At 41.6% G+C, this 22,706-nt stretch overlaps 1 protein-coding gene across 2 annotated transcripts; it reads left to right on the forward strand.

Annotated features, from left to right (window-relative positions):
- Positions 1 to 16,864: 16,864 nt before the first annotated feature.
- LOC139643008 (chromosomal protein D1) lies at positions 16,865 to 22,706 on the forward strand. Of its 2 annotated transcripts, none has more exons than XM_071518133.1 (2): positions 16,865 to 16,943; positions 19,735 to 22,706. In XM_071518133.1, the coding sequence occupies exon 2, from the start codon at positions 19,789 to 19,791 to the stop codon at positions 21,394 to 21,396; it is 1,608 nt and encodes a 535-aa protein (XP_071374234.1). In that variant the 5' UTR covers positions 16,865 to 16,943; positions 19,735 to 19,788; the 3' UTR covers positions 21,397 to 22,706. The 2 variants fall into 2 exon arrangements, with proteins under 2 accessions (XP_071374234.1, XP_071374225.1); XM_071518124.1 differs by lacking the exon at positions 16,865 to 16,943 and adding an exon at positions 18,244 to 18,361.

The raw sequence follows: 22,706 nt of genomic DNA on the forward strand, positions 1-22,706 counted from the left end.
TCTCTCCTTCACTCCCTGGCTTAATATTGATCTGAATTCATTTGTTTCCTATTGATCTGCCACTCCACCCTCTGCCGCATTGAACAAACACAAGGACACACACCATGCGCACACAAACCTCACACACACACACTCACCCTCTCTCTCTCTCACACACACACACACACACAGAGGGAGAAGCACCCGTTTACACACCTGTTATACGTTTCAGTTGCTTTGAAAGTTAATATGCACACACACACACACACACACACCTGCAAACACACACTCTTCATCTGCAGTCAGAGAGATTTCAGAGGTTGAAGACACAAAGGTTTAGAGAGGTCCCTCCTCAAGCATCAGGCAAGCTAATGACATAGAAAGGAGCCTGGATTCCATATTGATCCAACACCTCAGGAGTGAGATGAAAACAGAGTCAGTCGGGGCTGGCACTGGCAGGCGACACAATTACAGCTGCAGTTCATTTCTCAGGTTTGCTGAAGAGTCCAACTCATAATCGTTAGTACAATAAACGCACGGGAATTATTTTTGGCAGCTTCGTTCAGAGAAAAGGCGAGGAATGGTATGATTTATCCTGCTCTTTATGTATTGCAGCACAACTGTCCATATTCTTCAATGTGAAACTGTCAAATTCAATCAATTTAAAGGCTAGGCTGTGCTCATTGATGCGCTTCATAGATTCCCACTGTTCCCACTGTCATTAAAGAGTACAGAGGAATGTTCAAATGGGATGCATTAAAAGCCCAGAGCCAAACCCAAAGCATTCACATTCATGCAGAAATAAAACATGACTTATGAATACATGAGCGCTGAGTATATTTAAGGCTCAATGTTTAATTTGGCTGGCAGAGTGATGACAGGTTGACCAACCTTTCCTACGGCCCCACCACCCACCCCAAATTTTTGGTTGGTGGCATCAAGTTGCCATGACACCAGACTGTTTGTCCTGCCCTCTGACCTCCTTTTAGGACGTGCTGTGCTCAGTCAGACTGCATCTCCAGCAGCGGCTTCAGTTCAAAGGGGTGGGAAACAGAGGCGGGGTGGGGGGAAGGGGGGTTGGGGGGGAGTGGGGTTGGCCGTGCTTCCTCCCGGTAATGTTAGATAAGATGCACTGCAGGCAATACTCGCTTTCCCTAAGTGCATGCAGACAGGAACACAGAGACCCACATATACATTCACATGTGGGAATTAATGAGCGCAGACCAACACACACACTCACGCGTCTCCATCTCTGTTGTCTTTTCATTGTGTTGCAGTGTCATAATTATTGCATTTGTTTGGCTCGCTGCTGTTTAATTTATGATGTCGGATTGTATTTTCCAGCATTATTAATGTATTATTCAACAGCATTGTCTTTAACCATCTCTACTCTGCATGTATTTTTGTACCACCATCCATTCATTCTTTGTGTTCACTCTCGCCCTTATCTCCCGCTTTGTTAATCCATTTCATACTCTGCAGACATTGTTTGATGCTTCCTCCGTCATAAATGTTTGCGTTTCTATTCATTCCTTTCTGCTGCTGAGTGCTCATTCTCTGATCAGGGATTGGTCCATTATATTTTTATCTTGTCGTATTATGTTATAATTGGGTCCCCCACAATATTAAATGGTAGATGTCAGGCGCTTGGTTTCAGTTGGAAATGGCATTAGACTATGGGTTTGGGTCGAAGCCCAGATAAGGTAATGTCTGGATGGTTGATTTTATTTGTTTACTTATTCCAACTTTATGGCTGAATGTGTATATTGATGTTCCACTTCCTATCCTGTGGTGTGCTAATAATCTGCATGATGCTCTGCTGATTTCAGGAATGCTGCGGTCGACCCTGGAAACTCCCCAGTGAGCGGGAACCATGGGAAAACTCTCCGACTAGACCCCAGTTGTGAGGTAAAGGCTTCGGCAACATCTGTTTCTACCCATTCATTCACATAAAGGCCTTTTGAATCTAACTGGAATGAAAGAGAGAGCAAATAGCTAGAGAGAGAGAAAGAGACATCAGAGAAGTTTCGGAGAAAGATCAGAGCCAGTGATGTAGAACTTCAACTAGGAGAGAGACTAACATCGCCATGTGTCTCTCAGCTTCTCTTAATATAGCAACCTCTCTCTCTCTCTCTCTCTCTCTCTCTCTCTCTCTCTCTTTCATTCTCACTCTCATCATAAAACATAGGTATTTTGTTGAATGACAATGTATGGAGGCAAAATGGTTATATCACCACTACTATAAACAGACTGCTTCCCATCTGTTACCAATCACCCAGTCGAACCTGTTGAAAGAAAACCAAATCAGAGAGCCATCATGTATGTCATTCAACGTAATTGCATATTGGACCCCACATAAGTGCTTGCATGGTTATGGAATCAGCCCACTACATTGTGTTTGCAGTTATTCTTACCATGTACTTTACATGTGCTATATGGAACACACACTTAAAGAATTGCACTCGCTCTCTATCGCTCTCTCTCTCTCTCTCTTTTGCTCTCTCTCTATCAAACACACACACACACTCTATTAAGATAAAATATGTTCTATTGCCAACAAACTAGCTGTTTCCCATTTCTTGTCAATCACAGTCAAACCAGCTGTAAGAAAACCAATTCAAAGAGAATGTTACACATTATTTAAGATAATTGCATATTGGACCCACATAAAAGCCTTCATTATGGAATCAGAACATTAAATTGTGTGCATAATTTTTCTCACCTTGTACTTTCCCTGTGCATGGTACATAGTACGCATAATCACATGTGCGCACGCGCGCACACACACACACACACACCAATATACGCACTTTCTCTTGCTTTTTCATGCTTTCTCTGCCTCTCCTACTCACACACACACACACACACACACACACACACCATGAAACTGGCCCACACAACCCAATAGCCATTGACAACAGTGCCCTAGCAACCATTGGGCATCATGCCAAGCCATTGAGGTTGCCTGGCAGTGTGTTCCCATGGTAACGTTTTCTGCCTTTGTAAATAAGGTACGAGGAGAGTGAAAAGGGGGGTTTGGGAGAAATTGCACTACGGCATTTCGTTCCATCTTGAGAGAGCTAATAATTTATGGTCTGTGAATAGCAGATACTTATCCTGGCCCTGAACCATGTTGTCATCTGACTGAAGAGGCAAGTTAGCATCCTCAGTGGTCTGGAGCCCGGATCTCACTGCAGGGAGTCAGACCCAGTTTTGAGGGGGACATGAGTGGCATAGCATTCTGTCTTGGTTCCCAAAGTCCAAACAGTCTCATAAATCTTTATAAATATTAACAGGAAAAAAATGATCACACTCTCAACCATTTGGTTCATGCCTCCACCTGCCTTCGGCTCTGGTGTAGTAAGATGTGTCTCCTAGACCAGCATTATGTGGTGATTTTGTTCTAAGAGACCATATGTCTTTGTTTGGGAGGTGACTTTTTCATTTGGATTTCAGGTTTTCTGGCCACACGACTCTCAGTCATTTCTAATGGGGATTGCTGTTTATCTTGTTTTTGTGGACACATTATGTAGTTTTCTCGTCACCTGCAACAACCCCTTACATTGAAACCAGGAGCAGTTGACATTCATTTAAACAGACCAGGTACCGCTCAGTGAAATCCCATGGACCAGCACCAGTCCCCGGCCCTGAGATTGAGAACCGCTGTCTGAAGCTTGCATTCCAGTTGAGCTGGTCTGTTTTTCTGCTTTGCTGAAGGTGGCACTTGGCAATGGATTCAAGGCTCTGTTAAACCGTTTATTTGCTGTCGCTGGGCAGATTTTGCTACTCTGTGCCCTTCGCTTTTTGGGTGGTGCCGTTGTCTTTGTGTGTCATCAAAACTGTAGTCATCGCTCTCTAAGAGTGTGAACGGTGAAGCTGTCACCTGAGAACATCCTTTTATCTTTGACAGCCGATCCTGAGCAATTTTTTGTGTATTTTTGTAAGAAGAAAGAAGAAAGAAAAAGGGGTTTTATAATTGACAAAAATGTCTTGTTGGGAGACAGACACGTGTTTGATTTCAGTTATTTTTCTCACATGAATTATCTGGTTCTCTTCAGTCAATCAAGTAACTCTTTTGTTTTCACTTTCTCCATTGGATTCTTCCAAGTCATTGCCCTCTGATGGCTTCCTGCTCTGTGTATTGTTGTTGGACAAATTCATGCATCTGAGAAACGTTTTTCAAGGATAAAGAACACAATGCATATTTTTTGAATGCTGCCTATTTTCAAAATCTTGAGATGGATTTCTCAAGGATCCAAACTCACGCAATATATAAATGGCCATGTAAACTCAAGATAAAGACAAGCACCAAAATTGCAGGTATTTGCCAAGGCAGCAACATTTTCTGTCTTTTTCCAGTTAGCTGAGATCTGAGATTTCAATTTTCTACTTTGGATTCCTCTCTAGGCTAATGAGCTGCAATATTCCTTAATTTCGTTTTTTCATATCTGTCATAAATTGCAATTTTTTTTTTCATTTTCAACCAAGAATTTGAATATATTCTTACTTAAATGTAACGATTATAAATTGTGTTGCTTAACTGTCAAATACACAGATGAAAAGGAGTCTCTTAAACCTTTTTTTTGCCAAACAGTCACACTATCTCTGTATATACAGTATAGCAATTGTGTCACCTTCACACATATGCATTGTTCTTAAGACAAAACCTGTAACTTGTATAATGGATTTTTAATCAAAGTAAGAGTTTACTTTTATTATTTTAGCAACAATGACTGAGAGGCAATGTGTTATTGCTCAGTATTGTGACTTTTGTTGTTAGGCAAGATCAACACAGTATCCACGGCCCCAAAGTCACTATTGCTTTTTATAACCGTTACTAACACTTTTAATTTGAGACATTTACATAAACACAGCATAATTTGCAAGCATAATTTCACAAATTGTCTTTATTTATTTGTGTGAACTGGTGATACACTGGTGATAGCCTGGCAACAAGGAATTTTTGGCTAAATTTATAGACATTTAAGGCCTTCTTAGCACCAAAGGTGCTTTAAATTTTCTGTTGCAATACTAATCCAACTCCTGTTGGTCACCTTGGTACTAGCCAGCTAGTTCAACAAGGACATTATTTTATTGTTGCTATTATTCTTTTCTCTAATGCATATCTGCTTACCATAAAAATAAATACTTATGGAACGATTACTGCAAGTGCTAATACTAAGTTAGTAAACTAACTTTTGGCTTTAGGCCGCTCATTGTCACGAGGTGTAGAAATTTCACAACAGGTATAGGTTATCATGAAATAACGTCACAATAAAACTGCCTATTGGATATTCATGAGGCACCGGCAGAACTACCTGTTTCCAACAGTTTTAAAGTTTACGAATATCTTTGTGATTTTAATTGAACCCAGGTATGTTCTTTGTTTCAACATGATTAATTTGTTTTCGCTCACTCAAGAGGGTGAACCGTAATCCTCACAAAGCTTCACCTGACCCCACACCAACCGGGGTTTGGGCTTATACGCCGCCCTGGCATCCAGCGCAGGGGCTTCCCACCAGACTCACATTGGCACACAAACACACCCAGGCAGACTGGCAAAGAGCTGGCATTGGCACAACCATGCCGCATTCATGCGTGATCCGACTGCGAATGAGACGGTGAGAGAGATTTAAAAAGGGGAGGAGTGGAATCAAGGGGATGAAGGGGGGAGACTTAGTTGGTATGAACAGAGAGATTGTCTGAGGAAAAAAGAAAAAAAAAGTTGTAAAAGATTTTGAGGCCTGAAATGTTTGGTGATGAAGGACAAATAAGAGGCACTTAGGGAGGCGGGAGGACGGCCAAAGAAAGAAAATGAAGGGTAGGCGGAGGGTGGGCTTTTAGCATGGCAGAGGGCAGCGGAAAGAGGAATAGACAGGCGAGGTGAATTGGTTTGCATTTGGAAGCTGTCCAACACAAGTATAAAAAGAAAAAAAATTTAGCTATGTCTCTATTAAGCACGCTGTGCTGTACCTATTGAGACTTGCACTCACTTGGCTCATCTTTCATTTAGTAGTGGTTGAATGTCAAGTACAATCGCAAGTTGAGACTGATTCTGGTGAGCATTTATCCCCATAGAGTACTTCAGCAAGACCAACAGCCATTCATCACCAAACACACATTTACCTGTTGTAAATACAATAGACATTCATATGCAATTAGCCATGGTGCTTTCTCTTGACCTTGTGGTCAATAGAGAAAGTAATTTGTTAAGGATAAAGGCATAAACCACTCTCAGGTTTGAATCCAGTTTTGTCAGTGAGGCCCCAGTCATCTCAGCCTTGAAGGTTGTATTTTTGGTGCATTGACCAAGCTGAATAGGAGGCCTAGCAACTCAGCTGTGCAGCAGCTATCAAGTAATCAATGAGTCCTTGAGGCACGCAGGAGGAGTGTCAAAACACCACCATTGACTGCTAACAACAGCCAATTTGCTGCTTTTGCGAGAATGAGAGATCTCCACCTCAGTTAGATGTCGAATGTCTGGGTGCGCCCCATTATTTATGGAGTATAATGAGGGACATTGACTTGATAGTGCTGTTACTCCAAATTGTCATCCAATTACCTACCCATTAGATCGTTTTTGTTACACAGAGAGCTGTACTATGAAGCACCAATTTCTACATTACCCTAAATATACCTTAATAGACAGTGCAACTCTGCCGATCCTTTCTTAGTGTGCTGAGAAATCTTGTGCCATTCCTGGACAAAAATCGAACCAAAATAATAGTAATTTAAGTCTTCCCAGTCTGAAAATAAAAAATAAGAGTTTCTTTTTTATTATAATGACCAATAGGCAATGTCTTGTTGCTCAACATTGTCACCATTTTGTTAGGTAACAGTAGGTGACAATATTTGATGATAATCCACAGCCTCAAGACCATTCATGCCTTTGTTAAACAGTTATTACTTTAATTTGAGAAATTTATGTAAATGCAGCACTGAGAGAAGCACCAAACATGAGCAAAAGTATATCGGAACTTAGTTTCACATATTTAAATTTGAGATGTACATTATGTATCAGATACTTAAAAGCCTTCAAAATGGATGCATAATGTCTGAAATAAGTTGAAGCAAACTCTGTTCAGTCACTTCTTTGCTCAGGACTGTTCATGTTCCCATAAGTATATGATATTGCATACCTTTGGCAGTATCATATAATTGGAAGAAGGATTGTGGTCCAATATGTTGAGCTGATACGCTGCCATAGATGAGTGCAGAATCCAAGCAGATGATGACTTATGACTGTCAAACAAAATATGTTCCTTTGACGAAGCTGAAAATGTGATATCTGATACAGACCTTCCTCAAACACCATGACTATACTGGAATGTAACTGAAATGAAAACAGAACAGGATTATTAGACTTAAACCACAGAAAAACAATGAAGTCTGTTCAGTTGTGCTGAATTGAGTGTTCAAGGATATGGAAGATTCCACAAGCTCCACTTGTATTGCCGAAGTAGGTCAGGCAGACGCCTACAGTAAGCAACTGCAGGTTAAGTGCTTGCCTTTGTGTTCAGAGACAGTGAAGGTCTGCCTTGGCCCCTGGTGGGGGTGGGGGGAGAGAGGGGGGGCGTCTCTACTTTCTGTGTCTACCCACAAGAGGGAGACAAGTCCACAAAAATACATAGGGGTGCATGGTTAGTTATAATCTCAGCTGTTAGCACACTGCATCTGGCAGGGATTATAGCATAATTCCAATAGTTTCACTGTATCACACTTTAATGTTGTAGCTGCAAACCAGGTAAAACAAAGTATTTTTTTATCATCTTTTTCTGACATGTTTTATATTTGATTTCTCTTAGAACTGGAGAACTGCCACAGTCAAATCTATATGAAATGTATACAAGCTTTCAGAAGAGATATATGAAAACATAGTGATTCTTTTCATCTGAAAAGTAGTGAAGCTGTACAATGAATATGTGAAATACTGTAATGAGAGAGAGAGGAGGCAAGGGCAAAGAGAGAGACAGAGAGAGACAGAAAGAGAGAGACAGACAGACGGTACAAAAAACACGAGTCTCGGCGTGGGGGAAGAGAGGAAGAGATTCCAGCGATGACCCTGCTCCAGTGCTCTGCAGTGTGAGGTAGTTGGTTGTATGGTTTCGCATAATAAACAGCCTGGAGATAACTGTACAACCTTCTAGCTTTCCCTGCGGTGTCACCTAAACTTCAGACAAAATGCGATCACCCTCCATCCCCGGTGAAGTGGTAAGTATGAAGACTGACATGGAAAAAAATCGGCATTTAGAGAGGAAGTTCTAAAATGGACTGGGCACACAAAATATTAGGAACACCTTCTTACACCGTGGAATAGACTGGCAACATGAATCTTGCTAAATAAGATAATAAATAAATAAGATACAATAGCCTACAATATAATATAGACTACAATCCCATAATGATTTCACCTGCTAAATCCATTTTAATCATGAAGAAGTGATGAAGGAAAGGATGTTAAAAGAGTCTTTAAGCCTTAAAACGTGCAAGTCAATATTAGGAGGGTGTTGTAGTTGTATATTTTGTGTACAGTATATACTCTTTTTGTGTACTGACTGAAATATATTAGATATGTACATCTTTACTCTTTTCCTCTTTCACTTTATCGCATTCTGTGTGTTCTGTATTACTGAAGGATGAACATGGAAGTGAAAAATAAATTTGCATCGAAGGTCACTGCTATAGAGATCACATCTAATATCATATCTAGTGTAATGATATATTTTTTAATCCCAACATGACAACAAGGCAGAAAATTATTTTTGCATTGACTTCAAATCGAATGAGTCTGAAATACTAATCTGATTTTGCTGTGGAGGTCCAGCTAATCCAGACATCAATACAGCCACCTTGCTCTGCAGTGCTCTTTGATTTGGTATTTGGTGCAGTCCAATGGGGTATAGAGCCAACTATCAATAGCTGTGTGTTTCTGTACTTTCTTAGCATGCAGTACACAAAACACAGAGAACAGCTCCCTTTACAACATTATGCTGGAATGCGATCAGGAAGCACAAAAGCAGGGAAACGGGTGAAATCTTCCATTAGAAAAATAACAACCTGAAAAAATCTGAAAAAAAGCACATCCCTGATTATGATCAGCTGGTCACAGACACCATTAGAGGGGATTTTTTGTCTATACTGCCTATATAGTAACAGTTCTTTTGTTCTTACTGTGCACCTCCACTCATTTCAAAATATAAAATTGAAACTGCAATTCCTTGAGCCTTGGACTCATAATAGATATTTCTTTTATATCTTACATATAAGAACATTTTTAGGGCAAAAGATTTCTAGTTTTAGAATTATGAAGAAAATCCTCTTCGTGCATTGATTCAGTTGAAACCCGCTCCTGCTGTACACATAAAAATCTCAAAGTTAACTACAGTGTATGTACATGGTAGAGTATGACAGTATCCCCAGCCATTAGTATCAGTGTGTCCTGAAGCATGGGCTGTACATGAACTTGCTTACCGCCTCCTCCTCCTCCATCTCCTCCCAGCGCCCCAACCCCCTCCGCTACCCCCCACCCCACCCCCCCTAGTCCCCCAGTGTGTCTGGCTAGTGGCTCAGACAGTCAGTATCCGCATTGCGTTGCAGTGCTCCAGTGAGGAGGGAAAAAAGAGCATATATCAGCAATCTCTGCCTAGCGCTGCTCTTTTCTGTACGCACACAAAGAAAAGACTCCCCGGCATGTTCCAACTCAAGAAGAAATATAACCGTGACAATACAAAGGCCTGCCACCCGCTATTTTTTAAAATTGAGGCCGGTTACAGCATTTCATCTTGACATTCCTTTATTTCAGACATGTTGACCATCGCCATTTTTTATATTTTTCTTTTTGGTTTGTTTTTTTAATATTCTTGAAACAGCTCTCTTAGATTTTCTCAGTTCATTTATCATAGCTTTATTGTGTCGTATTCCATTTGCACATTCCACAGCTGCGTGCCGTTTGAAGATTACGTCTTTTTTGGAGTTAAAAGAAAGTGTCTGTCGAGAAAAATTTTAAATCTGACACAAATTAAGTCGAATGTACTTCATGATTCATGGTGATTCTTCATGTAAAGGTGCAAAGTTCAGCTACATTTTTTCACATTCTTGATGGATTCATTATCACTCGCGACAGGATGGTGGATGTTTGGAAATTTGTGCTGCAAAGGCGGACAGATTGACGTGTAATAAAGTGCGCAGAGATAGCAGTCTGTTGTATTAATGAAAGATGGAGGAGGAGCGGCAGTGTTGCGGTCAGAATGGCTGGGAGGTTAATCACCTTTGGGCTTGCTGTGGCTTTGATCCTCATGCTGTGTGAAATCCACAGCCTCTGTCTGTGTGCTCCCTCCACCGCCTCTTTCCCCCACTCCCTCCCTCCCTCCCTCCCTCCCTCCCTCACACACACACACACACACATTCACTCTCTCACAGATGCATGAGCACAGTGGTGCACGAGGACATGCGCGCACACACACTCTCACACACACACACACATGCGCACCTCCCTCAGTCTGTCTCACATGCACACATTTCCTCTCTCTTCCAGATGCATGAACGCATTCACACACACACACACACACACACACACACACACACAGAGTAATAGACACCCACACACATACGTGCAGGAATACAGACAGACACACATGTACAGACACACAGGCGCGCGTGAACGTAGACTGCAAGATGGGCGAGACGGGACGTCACGCCTGGAAAAAATGTAAGGGTTAGAGTAGGAGAGAGAGAGTGAGCGAGAGAGAGAGAGAGAGAGAGAGAGAGAGAGAGAGAGAGACGAGGAGGGATAGATGAAAATGAGGGGAAGGGCTGAGACAGAGCAGGGGGAGGCGGGGACAGAGTGATAGAGAGAGTGTGCAGGCAAGAGAAGAAGAAAGAGCGATAGCGAGAGATACTGCATGCTTGCATAAGTGTCTGTGTGTGTGTGTGTATATGAGCGTGTGTGTGTGTGTGTGTGTACATGCGCGCGTGTGTGTGTGATGTATGTAGGTGACACAGATTTATGAAAGGAGGGGGTCATAGATGGAGGCGCTGCTGGTGGTTGTTGGGGGTTGGGGGAAGTGGGGGTGTTGGTACAGCACCAGATAATGGAATCAATGCAATTGTCTGCGTGTGTTTGAGTGTGTTTGTATGTATGTGAGTGTGTGTGTGTGTGTGTGTGTGTGTGTGTGTGTGTAGCCTACCTGCCTCATAGACATTGCCTGCTCGGACTCTAATCGCCTGGAGAATTAGTGATGTGACTTGGCAGAGAGAGACAGGCACAAAACAGAGCCAGGGACAGCGCCTGAGAGAGGGATAGAAGAAGAGGAGAGACAAAAAGAGGAGAGCGAGAGATGGAGGGGTAGCGAAAGGGGAATAGAGCGGGCAGCTTTTCCGTTTTGCCGCCGCTTACAGCTCTGAGAACAAGGAAGACTGCGAAGATGGGGCAGGATAGGTTTTATCATGCGTTATTTTACCAGTGGATTAATTGTCGTTTTTTTCTCAGGGGGAAAACGGATCAATAACTCATCGTAAGAGTGCGTTGTGGTGTGTGTGTGTGTGTGTGCGCGTTCCCGTGTTATGTGCATGCACTTGTATGTATGCATGTGCACACGGTCATGAGTAAAAATGTGTGTGTGTGTGTGTCTGTGTGCGTGTGTGTTCATGTAAGGAACACATTCTACACCAGGCAAAGCCGGAATGGTGAGTTCAAAATGACTTAAGCGGGCCAGCAAACAAATCGAGATAAGCAATCTGACTGACCACCTCGACCCGCCATCTTCCCTCATTTGTGTCCACCTTCATGTTCATTCCTTTTGACATAGGCTATTTTTTTTTTTTTTTTTTTTACATTAGAATATTTTGTGTTCATTCTCCCTTTAACCTCTGGTTTTCATGCTGCGTTCTTTGTCTCTCTCGAGCTTTTGAGAGCAGCAGAGGAGCTCATAAAACTGGGACAGAGAAAAATATCTCAAAGCAGAGAGACAAAGAGGAAACAGAGAGCGAGAGGGAGTCTAATTTCTCACACAGGCAGCACTGGCTCCATGTTCTATATTGCCTTTGTTGAGTCGCATGTTTGTCTGCATGTGTATGCACCTGTGCACACACATATATTGGTGTTAAGTAAGGGATTCGTTCTGGATTGCTGGCAAATGATAAGGCTGTTGTCTGTATTGACTTTGATGTGATGCAAATTGAGCTCTTCAACTGTATACCAGTTGTTTAAACCCTTGCTCATCTTCTCTGTGAGGCATCTGTAGTGTTAGGCTTGTGTGACATTTATTTGTCTGGGGGAGAGTAAATCAATGTTACTCCCTCAAGGCTGAACATCTTTGTCATGGGGGTGTGATTGCATAATCCTATGAGATCACAAGGCCTGTAGGAAATATAAGAAGACAGTGTTGTCTGCGGCTCCAGGCACAGCTGTCTATGGATGTTTCATGCATGTGCACAGACAAGAGTGTTGTGTGTTGGTGCGCTATACGGCCACCATGTCACATCTTACCGCTCACAGGTCAGGCCCGACGACTGTATGTTCATCCCATATGTAAATCCTGATTTAGACATAAAATTTGAGGATTTGTGTCTGCCTGTCTTCAAATGCTTTGTCTGTCTGTCTGCCAGCAGGGGGCATTTTGTTTGAATGCCTTACTGCACAGACTGAACAACAGGCGCTGGCTAAGTCATGAGGATAGACAGTGAAATGGCCCTGAAAATGAAATGTTGGTAAATAATGCTGCGAGCGTAGACATTTATTTGTCGAAAGACATTCTCTAACATCTTGCTTCTTTCGCAGGACGTGATCCGGTCCAGAATGTGCGCAGCTTTGAAGAGGGAACATTTCTAGAAGATGCCGGACTGCAGCCGCATTGGTAACGAACTATGGTAACCATACAAGACGATATAGAAACGGTCTCTCATTTTGGGGTATATTTCACAATAATATATTTTGCCCATAGTGTACGACGATATGTATCAGTCGGTAGATTAAAATGTATATATATAGCAGGTTTAATATAAAAATGGCATTGCAATGAGCTTTAAAAAGAATGTACTCCATCACTGAAGTGTATGTTTTCATGTTTAAATTTCATTTCACCTTGAATTTCCACTGCCAGTACTATTTGAGATGTTGTGCATAAACTGTGTCAAATGCTGATGCAAGAGCGGACACACAGCGGCTCCCTCCTCAGACCAGCAGGACCTGTAGGTGTGCTTCTCTGTCCCTGAGACCCTTAACCTGTGATGATATGAAAGGTCACAGGTGAGGTCCTTGGGAACAAGGCTGCATACGTGTTCACCCGGAGACCACAGCAGCGTCTGTTATACTAGATTTAGACTAAATTGTGTCCAAATGGATTATTAAAAGACAGTAACTTATGAATGTCTGCTTTTCACAACATGAGGAAATCATAAATATCAATAGAAGTAATGCAACTCTCAGAATTTGAGGTCCTTGACTGTATGAATTCATCTGGAGAGAATTCCTACAGCTCTCCAGACGTGATGAAGAGCCAATGACAACATGGTTTTCACTGGAAGGGGGCAGTACCTTTTGGCTGGCTTTGTGCCCCGAACACTGACAAGGTTCAATAAAAAGGCAGCCAAGGGTTGTGACCCCGATGTACACTCCACCTGGGATCTTTAAGTCTCCTTGCAGGCGCTGAAAATTTCACTGTAAAAGGCTTGTGGTCGAGGAACGGGGGAAGGCTGTGATGGTCGTTGAATGAAAAGACAGCCAAGCCAAGACTCATGACCTTGATGCGTTATTCGTCTATGGAATTATTAAAGCTCCTTGCAGGTACAGAAAATATTCATTATTGTTACACCCTGATGAAAGTCTGGTGAGAAAATAAATGGTGCATTTTTCATCATTTTTATGGACTAATAATTTGCACCTTGTTCTAGATGAGCTGAGGTACTGAAAATATGACAATAAAATTATTCTTTTCAAGAAATTAGAAAACTTTGTCGTCTTGAATTGATTTGTGTTAAATGCCATGTAAATCAATAAAACACTGAAGATTGAAAAGGTCATACAAACTGCTGCATGCAATAAACCACTTATGAAACTGAATCAGTCACATCCTTTTATATGCCTTGCAATTGTGGCAATTAAGCAGTGTAAGCTGTACACCACACCAGGCCCAGATAAACCTTTCACATTCATGCAGCAATAATCAACCTGTGATATCAGGCTGCCACTGAAAATAATGAACACAGTAGTCAAATCCAAACGCTTTGTCTTTATTGTCATCCTGTACGTATTTTAAACTTCATTTATGACAGCTTAACAAATCACCAGAGCTTGCACTTTTCAAGTAAATCCATGAAAACGCCGTGCCCGGCCTGACGTGGAGCCAGCGCGGCTCGGTGCCACCCGGCTCTCCGCCTCCGTGTGTTTGTGCATCCCAGGACAGTTGACATTGATTGTGCGGGAGACAGACTAAGACACATTAGTACCCAGCTCGCCCCTGCCGCTGAAAAACACATTAACTGGCTGCATTGGGAGCCCTGTCTGGTAACCATGGCAAAGCACACAGGGAGGGAGGGAGAGGGGGGGCGGTGGGTTGAGACGGGGCAGCGGGTTCAGCACGCAGTCTCTCCGGGGTTGTCTCTCTCTCTCAAGCGCTGCTTTCCTCTCCTCCGGCCACGTCTGTCATTTTCTCTCAGCCTCTCTCTCCCTCTTTTGAACTGACAACTTCCCTCTCTCTCTTTCTCTATCTCTCTCTCTCTCACACACAAACACAATTTGCATATTTCTTTCTCTCCTCTTGCATTCTTCTTGCCTTATTGAGGCTGACCTCATCACTCTGCCCTTACCTCATACTCCACCCCCTTATCCACCCACCCTGCGCAACATAATCTGCTTCTTTCTAATTTGCCTTTTTTTTCTCTCCTCTATCCTTTTCTCATGTCTTTTCTTCCATAGTCAATGTGGTTCCCCTCTGCGGAGAGGCTCAGTAAAGACAAGAGGGAGGTAAGAATGGGAAAATGCTAAGTCCAGCAAGAACTAAATAATGATAAACCACATCTGATGAGGGACTGATGAGTTGCCATTTTTTCACAAGTTGTATAATATCTATCAATAATTCCCTCTTTTACTAAAGATTATCTTTTGTGGATGCATCTTTATTCTTCTCATATACATTTCAAACTTAGTGCCAAAGTCACAGATTGCTGGGCGACTTAATACCTAGTTATGAATTTTACACAGACTTGTTTCCTTCTTTGCACTAGTATAACAATATCATTACTGTCCAATTACTTTTATTTAACCAGGCGCAATACCAGAACTACACTGAGCAAATGTGTCAACAGGGGGCAGTGCTGAGCCACAACGCAAAGTTCATTGGTCTCTGATTATTACGCCTGGCTGCAGCGGGCCACCTAGTGCTGTGAAGTTTATGATGTGCTTGTGTCAAAATGGTATAACTATAACAATGGCTTGTACAATGTCCGTTTTATTAGCATGATTTCAAAATAAAGAGGAGTTAACTTTATTCCATGTACTTGATGTTTGCCAGAAATAAATTGTAGTGTTACATACTATACTACACTCTATATAGAGAAACTCCTCGTATCCCCACGTCCCTAAAAGCAGTTTTAGTTGAGATGGTGCTGTAAGCGCATTTGGTTGACGAGGAAAGCGCCTTAATATTGTAGCGATGTTGTCTTTGTTTTCTGTTCCTTCAATGGATATAGGTATCATCACTGGTCATTAATAGCTGGTTCCATTTATAAGACTGTAAACCAGTGGTGGAAGAAGTACTGAGATATTTTACTTAAGTAAAAGTAGCAATACAACAATGTAAAGATACTCCATTACAAGTAAAAGTCCTGCATTCAAAATCTTACTTAAGTAAAAGTACGTAAGTATTGGCAGCAAAATGTACTTAGAGTATCAAAGTAAACGTAGGACTCATTATGCAAACTGTCCCCATTTAGAGTTATATTTTTCATAAATTATTGGAATATTAATACTGATTTATTGACATACATGTACATGTAAGCAGCATTTTAAAGTTGTCAACGTGAAGCTAATCTTAACAATTTAGCTATACTTTTGGGTAGTCTAATCTGTAACAATGCTATTTTATAGTTATTTTATAAAGATGATCAAATGTTTTAAATATAAAATATTGATCTGAAAAGTAACTAGTAACTATAGCTGTGAAATAAATGTAATGGAGTAAAAAGTACAATATTTCCCTCTAAAATGTAGTGCAGTATAAGTACAAAGTAGCATAAAATGGAAATACTCAAGTAAAGTACAAGTATCTCAAAATTGTAGTACAGTACTTGAGTAAATGTACTTAGTTACTTTCCACCACTGCTGTAAACTAACGAAATGTAACGCCAAGACGCTCATCGCTGACAAGCATGTGACTAGCAAGCTATTTTTCACTTGTTACGAGATATGTCACCTGGTTAAAGTTATATCCTTGTATTTTACACAGTCAAATCCCATCCACCATCATTTTCCCTGCAATATAAATTCAGGGGCCTACCTGTGCATAAACTGGACAACGTTATAAACTATATATGGCTATAGGAAGAGGAGGCCGTAAGGATCCATAAGTATCATTGCATGTGTGGTATACTGTATATGATACTGCATATACTGTATTATTCCCCCCCCCCAGCTCTACGGGAAAAAAGAATACATCTGCGGGTCAAAAAGTAGTTTTCTACCGTATATTTAAAAACAATTCATGTTAAATCGTCTGCATTTGAGTACATCCACAAGTAGCAATGCAGTTGTGGTGAACTGTACACTCTGTATACTGTATATATTGTCACAAATCACGGTAATCGCTTTAGATGCAGAAGTGGAACTGTAACTCGACGCTCCCGGTTTCCTTCAGAGCTTCCTAAACGTCACGGACACCCAAACGCGGAAGTTCGGTTCATGTGACATCTGATAAAAAAAAATATATCATGAAAAATTAAGCAAAAATCTTACAGAATAAAATTTACAGGTAAGATCCGCTCTCCGTTAAATCTAACATTTTCTGTCCTCCAGGTCGCTAGCTACTCTTTCCGTCGCCGTCGATTTTGTCGCCGACTATACCCTGGAAAACAACTAACTGTGCTCGTACCGTTTGTTCAGGGCTCCACGAAAACTGCCTAAATTCATTGTCTTTTCAGTTACGATTGATATTGCATGGGATGTATGCAGTGTTTCATCAGTTGCATATATTTCTAAATGTAAAATAATCAATTTAAGACCTCGAAATTCACAGCAATTGCATGCAACGATATTAATTGTGCACATATTTTAGTCTTGCTTTCAAAGCACCTAGCGATCCGTCTAGCTATGATACACGCTCCTGCCGATGCAGTGTTCTCGTCCATGAAATAAACAGAGCCATATTCAGCTTAAGTAATATTTTGCTTAACATGCAAATGATGACAAATTGCATGCAAAATAACAGTTACACAATAATATGCATAGGTAATCTAACACGCCCTCTTACTGTGCAGACTAGGTTGTTCATGTAGATCATATCATTTCCCCCAGCTTTCCACGGGAAAAAACAATAAATCTGCGGGTTTAAAAGTGTTTTTCTGCAATATTCAAAAAAGTGAAATATGCGTTTTTTATGAAATGGAGGCACCATTTTCAGCTATCATTTTAAGCTTCTCCTGAAAAAACTATCTACATATAACTAACTTGTTGCCTAATAAATTGAATAATAATAATGATAAACCTATATAGAGAATAGAGAGAATTCATGTTAAATAGTCTGTATTTGAGTACATCAAAGGTGCTAAACATATTAAAGTAAATGAAACAATTCCATAAAAACATTACAAAGTGCATAGGATACAGTCGCAAATATGAAAAAAAAAGTATTTCTTTAACCTATAGATTATGGTTAAAATTGCTAAAGCCAAGTCTTATAACCTAATAATCAAAAGTTAGTATTGTAACCAATCAAAATGATTCTCACATAGATAATTAAAACAGGTCAAGTATGGAAAATTGGACCTACATGATACCTCAGCTGCTTCACCCTGAGTCAAATGTGATTTAATGCAACTCCAAAAGAAACACTTTTAAACAATATAAATACAGAAGCCAAGCTGTGCATGAGCTGCACAACTATATAAACTGTTCATATGGATATAGGAAGGGGGCGCAAGGATCCAAAAGTAGCGTTGCAGGTGTGGTATACTGTATGATACTGTATAATATAACACTGTACACTGTATACATGTCACAGAAGTGGAACTAAACCTCAACACCCGGTTTCCTTCGGAGCTTCCTAAACGTCACGGACGCCGGAAGCGGTCGCAACAGCAACAATAAATGCGAAACTTCGGTTCATGTGTTCATCTGATCAAACAATATATTATGGAAAATTAAGCAGATATCTTAGAATAAATTTTACAGGTGAGATCCGCACTCTGTTAAATCTAATATTTTCTCTCGTCCAGGTCGCTAGCTACTCTTTGCATCGCCGTCGATTTTGTCGCCGACTATTACCTGGAAAACAACGAACCATACTCGTAGCATTTGTTCACGGCTCCACGAAAACTGGCTAAATTTATTGTCTTTTCAGTTATGATTGATATTGCATGGGATTTGTGCCGTACTTCACCAGTTGCCTTTATTTCTAAATGTAAAATAAGCAATTAAAGAGCATGAAATTCATAGTATTTGCATGCAACGATATTAATTGTGCACATGTTTTAGTTACTGCTTTCAAAGCACCTAGCGATCCGTCTAGCTAATGCTAGACAGGATGATGACCCTCCTGCTGTTGCAGTGTTGTCGTCCAGCAAATAGCCAGAGCCATGTTCGGCTCATCTCAAGTAATATTTTGAATAATATGCAAATGATGACTAATTGCATACAAAATAACAAAACAAATATTCGTTTTCATGAAATTGAGACAACATTTTCAGCTATCATTTTAAACTTCTCTTGGTGTATTAATAAATCCATAAACAGAAAAAAAAAATCTGTACAAATACCTAACTTGTTGCCTAATAAATGTATAATGGTGATAAACTACCATAGAAATATAGCTTTTAAATATGGAAGAAAAAAAAGGGAATAGGCCTATAAGCTGTCATTAAAATTGAATTAATGTTAAATTGTCTTGAGTAGCCTGCATAGGATACAGTCACAAATATGGAAATTAATTTATTTAACCTTTAGATTATGGTTAAAATTACTAAAGCCATGCCTTATATAAGCTAGTAATCGAAAAGTTAATATTTTAACCAATCAAAATGATTGTCACAGATAGCTAAAGTAGTTGAAATATAGCAAATTACATGATACCTCAGCTGCTTATTCCTGAGTCAAATGTGAATTAATGCAACTCCAAAAAGAAACACAGCAAAGAGGAAAACTGGACATGTAGCACAGAAAGAATATTTATATTAGCTGTAAAATTGTGCTCTGTGCTGTAGAAGTTTCCCTAGTGATGACTTGCTGTCTATGGGTGGTGAAAAGCATCCTGGGTAACTCTTGGCAGGAGTGACTGAAGGCTCAGCTGTCTTTCAGTAGCATCTAGAGACGGTGATGCACAATGTTTTTGATGGTTTTATAATATGACATTACAATTTTTCTGCAGTACAGTCCATGTTACGTGATATGATCTGTTTTCCCTGAAAAAATCTGCAATTGTGGTATCATGGAAAACCGGGATCACTATTATATTACACTTACCCGTAGTTATGCAATAAGGTTTAATCGATTCTTGTCTTAACTGAAAGACACATTTTAATTATACTTTTCATTGTGTGATTTTGCAGGTGCAGCTCGAACGTTTTTTCAAAGCCGAGCTGGGCTAGCGTGAAGGCAGCAGTATGGAAGAGGAAACAAGAATGACCGAGAAAGGACGAGGAGACGCTGGAAGCAGTGAGGGTGAGTCCGGGTTAGACACGTCCAACAACAGCCCCGGGCCGACTAAAAGAGGAAGGGGCCGGCCGAAAGGAACCAAGAAGCTGCAGGTGTGGGTTACAGATGTTAACTTGTTGGAGCTGGGTTCAGACTTTTCCAATGGTGGGTCCACACAGCGCCTCAGCGGGAGAGGGAGTCCAAAAGGCGCCGGCAAGAAACGCACAGCGCAGCAAAGTGAACAAGAATCGGGAGACGACAATGCTGATGATTCTCAGCAACAGACGGCAAAAGGATCAGAGTCCAATAAACAGGCCAGTAATGAAGAGGGTTCCGGGACAGACCATATTCCTAAGAAAAGAGGGAGGCCGAAAGGCTCTTCCAACAAAAAAACCCCTAACAAAGCTATTGCCAGTGAAGATGAATCGGGAGCGGACTTATCAAACGGTGGACCGAATCCGCCAAAAAAGAGAAGGGGTCGGCCAAAAGGATCCACGAAGCGTGAGGCAGAAAGTGCCATGAGCGGGGAAGAGGACGACGGCAGTTCGAGAACACCTAGGAAACGAGGTCGGCCAAAAGGTTCTCCCAACAAGAAACCCAGGTTGATGAAGGAGAGAGAAGTGAGCAGCGAGGCGGAGTCGGGAGCCGACTTATCCAACGGAAACCCAAACACGCCGAGAAGGGGGAAAGGTAGGCCGAGGAAACACGTGGCAGAGGCGGATGGGACTAACGCGGAGGAGTCGGTGCGAGATGTTTCGAACGGCATCTCGAAGCCGTCTCAGCGGAAGAGGGGAAGGCCAGCAAAAGTTCAAAAGACAGCTACTGAACAGGTCACAGACGGTTCCCAGACGCCTAAGAGGGGAAGAGGGCGACCAAAAGGCTCCTTGAACAAGACGCCCTCGTCCTTTAAGGTGCGTGGGAAGGTCGGCCGGCCGCGGAAAGTGGAAGCGATCGCCTCCGCCACGACGGGAAAGAAGCGCGGTCGACCGAGGAAAGAGTTGCCTAAGAGGGGAAGGCCGAGGAAGTACCCTTTACCATCGCCCGAGGAGTTGAAAAAACCAAAAGTGTGGAAGCCGCTGGGAAGGCCGAGGAAATACCCGCGTGTCGACCCTCCAGAGGGAGCCGCTCCGACCCCCCGCAGGAGCCGAGGCCGCCCTCGCAAGTCGGAGTCTAAAAAAGGCGCTCACTTACGAAAGAACTTGCCGGCGACTACTTCATCCTCGCCGCGCGCCGCCAGTGACGGGACCCCAAGAAAGAGAGGCCGTCCCTCAGGTACTGTAAAAAGTGTCGACGGCACCCCGCGAAAAAGAGGCCGCCCCAAACTTTCTGTCAAAAAACGGCAAACAGAGAGCGCGTTGCCGGGGAAACGCCGGCGCCACACGAGAGGAAAGGAAGATTCATCAGCTGAGCAGGAGGAATATGAAGGAGAGCAGGTGGAGCAGGAGGTGGAGCAGGATGAGGAAATGATGCCGCAAGAAGACGCAGAAGATACTGAAGAAACGGTCGTCGATCAGGACGGAAGCTTCGCCCCACTTGATGATACTGACTTGCCAAGCACTGAAGCATCTATGAATTAAAGTGAGCGATGAGGCTCGGTGGACGGTCCCGTAAGGCGCGGCGCGGCATCCGGCTCTGCCGAAAAGGGCGCAGCACGAACAAAACGTACAACCCTTCCAGTTGCTTTTTAAAAACATAGAATACGATCTTGTTAAACGAACAGACATGTTTTTAACATTTTGTCAGTTGGGTAGGCTAGATATTCTGCAGCTCCTCTTACTTTCCTGACTAACTCTTTTATTTTTGTTTTAATGTGCTTTGGATGTCTGATGCTTTCACTGAAACTGACAAATTTTATTTTTATCGTTTGTACTTTCTCTCATCTGAGTAAGTGTTAAAATTTTTACTAGAGATACTGAACAAGCATGTATAGGTTAGTACTGAGTTTTCCCATTTCACTTTAGTTTTAACGTAATGCAGTTTTAAGCGTTTAGTCAAGTCCCTCAGTGACTGGGGAATGACTTTTAGAGGAAAAGAATCTGAAACGTCAGAGATCAAGCTAAGTAAACATGGTGAAAATATTGAGTGTATGTGACGGGGGTTGGGGTTGGAGCTGGGGAAGGGGGGAAGACAATGTCTAAATCATGTCCTGCGTTTTAATAATGTGTCTCAATGCCATTTCACAGTTGAATATGTCTTCATAATTTGTTTTGCCTTAATTGCCAAAGCTTTGAATGTACTGTCAGTTACCATTCCTAGGTCAATGAGTTAACGCATAGATCGGCCTCGCTCCTCCATCAAATGTATTCCTCGACAGAGCGAAAGGTAAATTAGGCCGTTCGACTCTTGTTTTAAACACCAACATGGTCACAGTCATGCCCTGAAGATTTCCTCAAGATGTGCTGTTTACTTTCGTCCGTTTTGTTAGCTGTAGTAATTTCAACTTCACTCTTTTCTCTAAATGTTGATATGTGTAGCTGTGAAGCCTTTTTCTTTTTTATAACTTGGACTGTCATGATATTAAATTCAAGTGATTGGTTTGATTTCACAAACCGTGGATTGCCTTGTTTTTGAATGCCTTGTGTATAAATTGAGTGCGACATGCTTCTGGTTATAGATATATTTTTTCGTACATTCAGTATATCATTGTTATTATTGATGACCCCTTTTTGGTTGGAATTACTACCAAAATGTGCTACTCTGTGTCCAGTTACTTGTACAAGAATGTGAGGTGGAGATGGATATGAGGCTGTGCTTTTAAAGTTGCTGTTGCAATCCAATCTGGCTTTGTGAAGTCAAACCATGTCAAGTGGAAATATTTTGGTTTTTGTGTGTTTTGAACGAAAAAGCCAATAATTTGTGAGTTTATGGTCTTGAAATAAAACGTCGA

Source organism: Centroberyx affinis, unplaced genomic scaffold (genome assembly GCF_046629955.1).
Source record: "Centroberyx affinis isolate AG114_WGS23_722 - 3 ecotype Tasmania unplaced genomic scaffold, CSIRO-AGI_Caff_v1 ptg000046l_1, whole genome shotgun sequence".
Lineage (NCBI taxonomy): Eukaryota > Metazoa > Chordata > Actinopteri > Beryciformes > Berycidae > Centroberyx > Centroberyx affinis.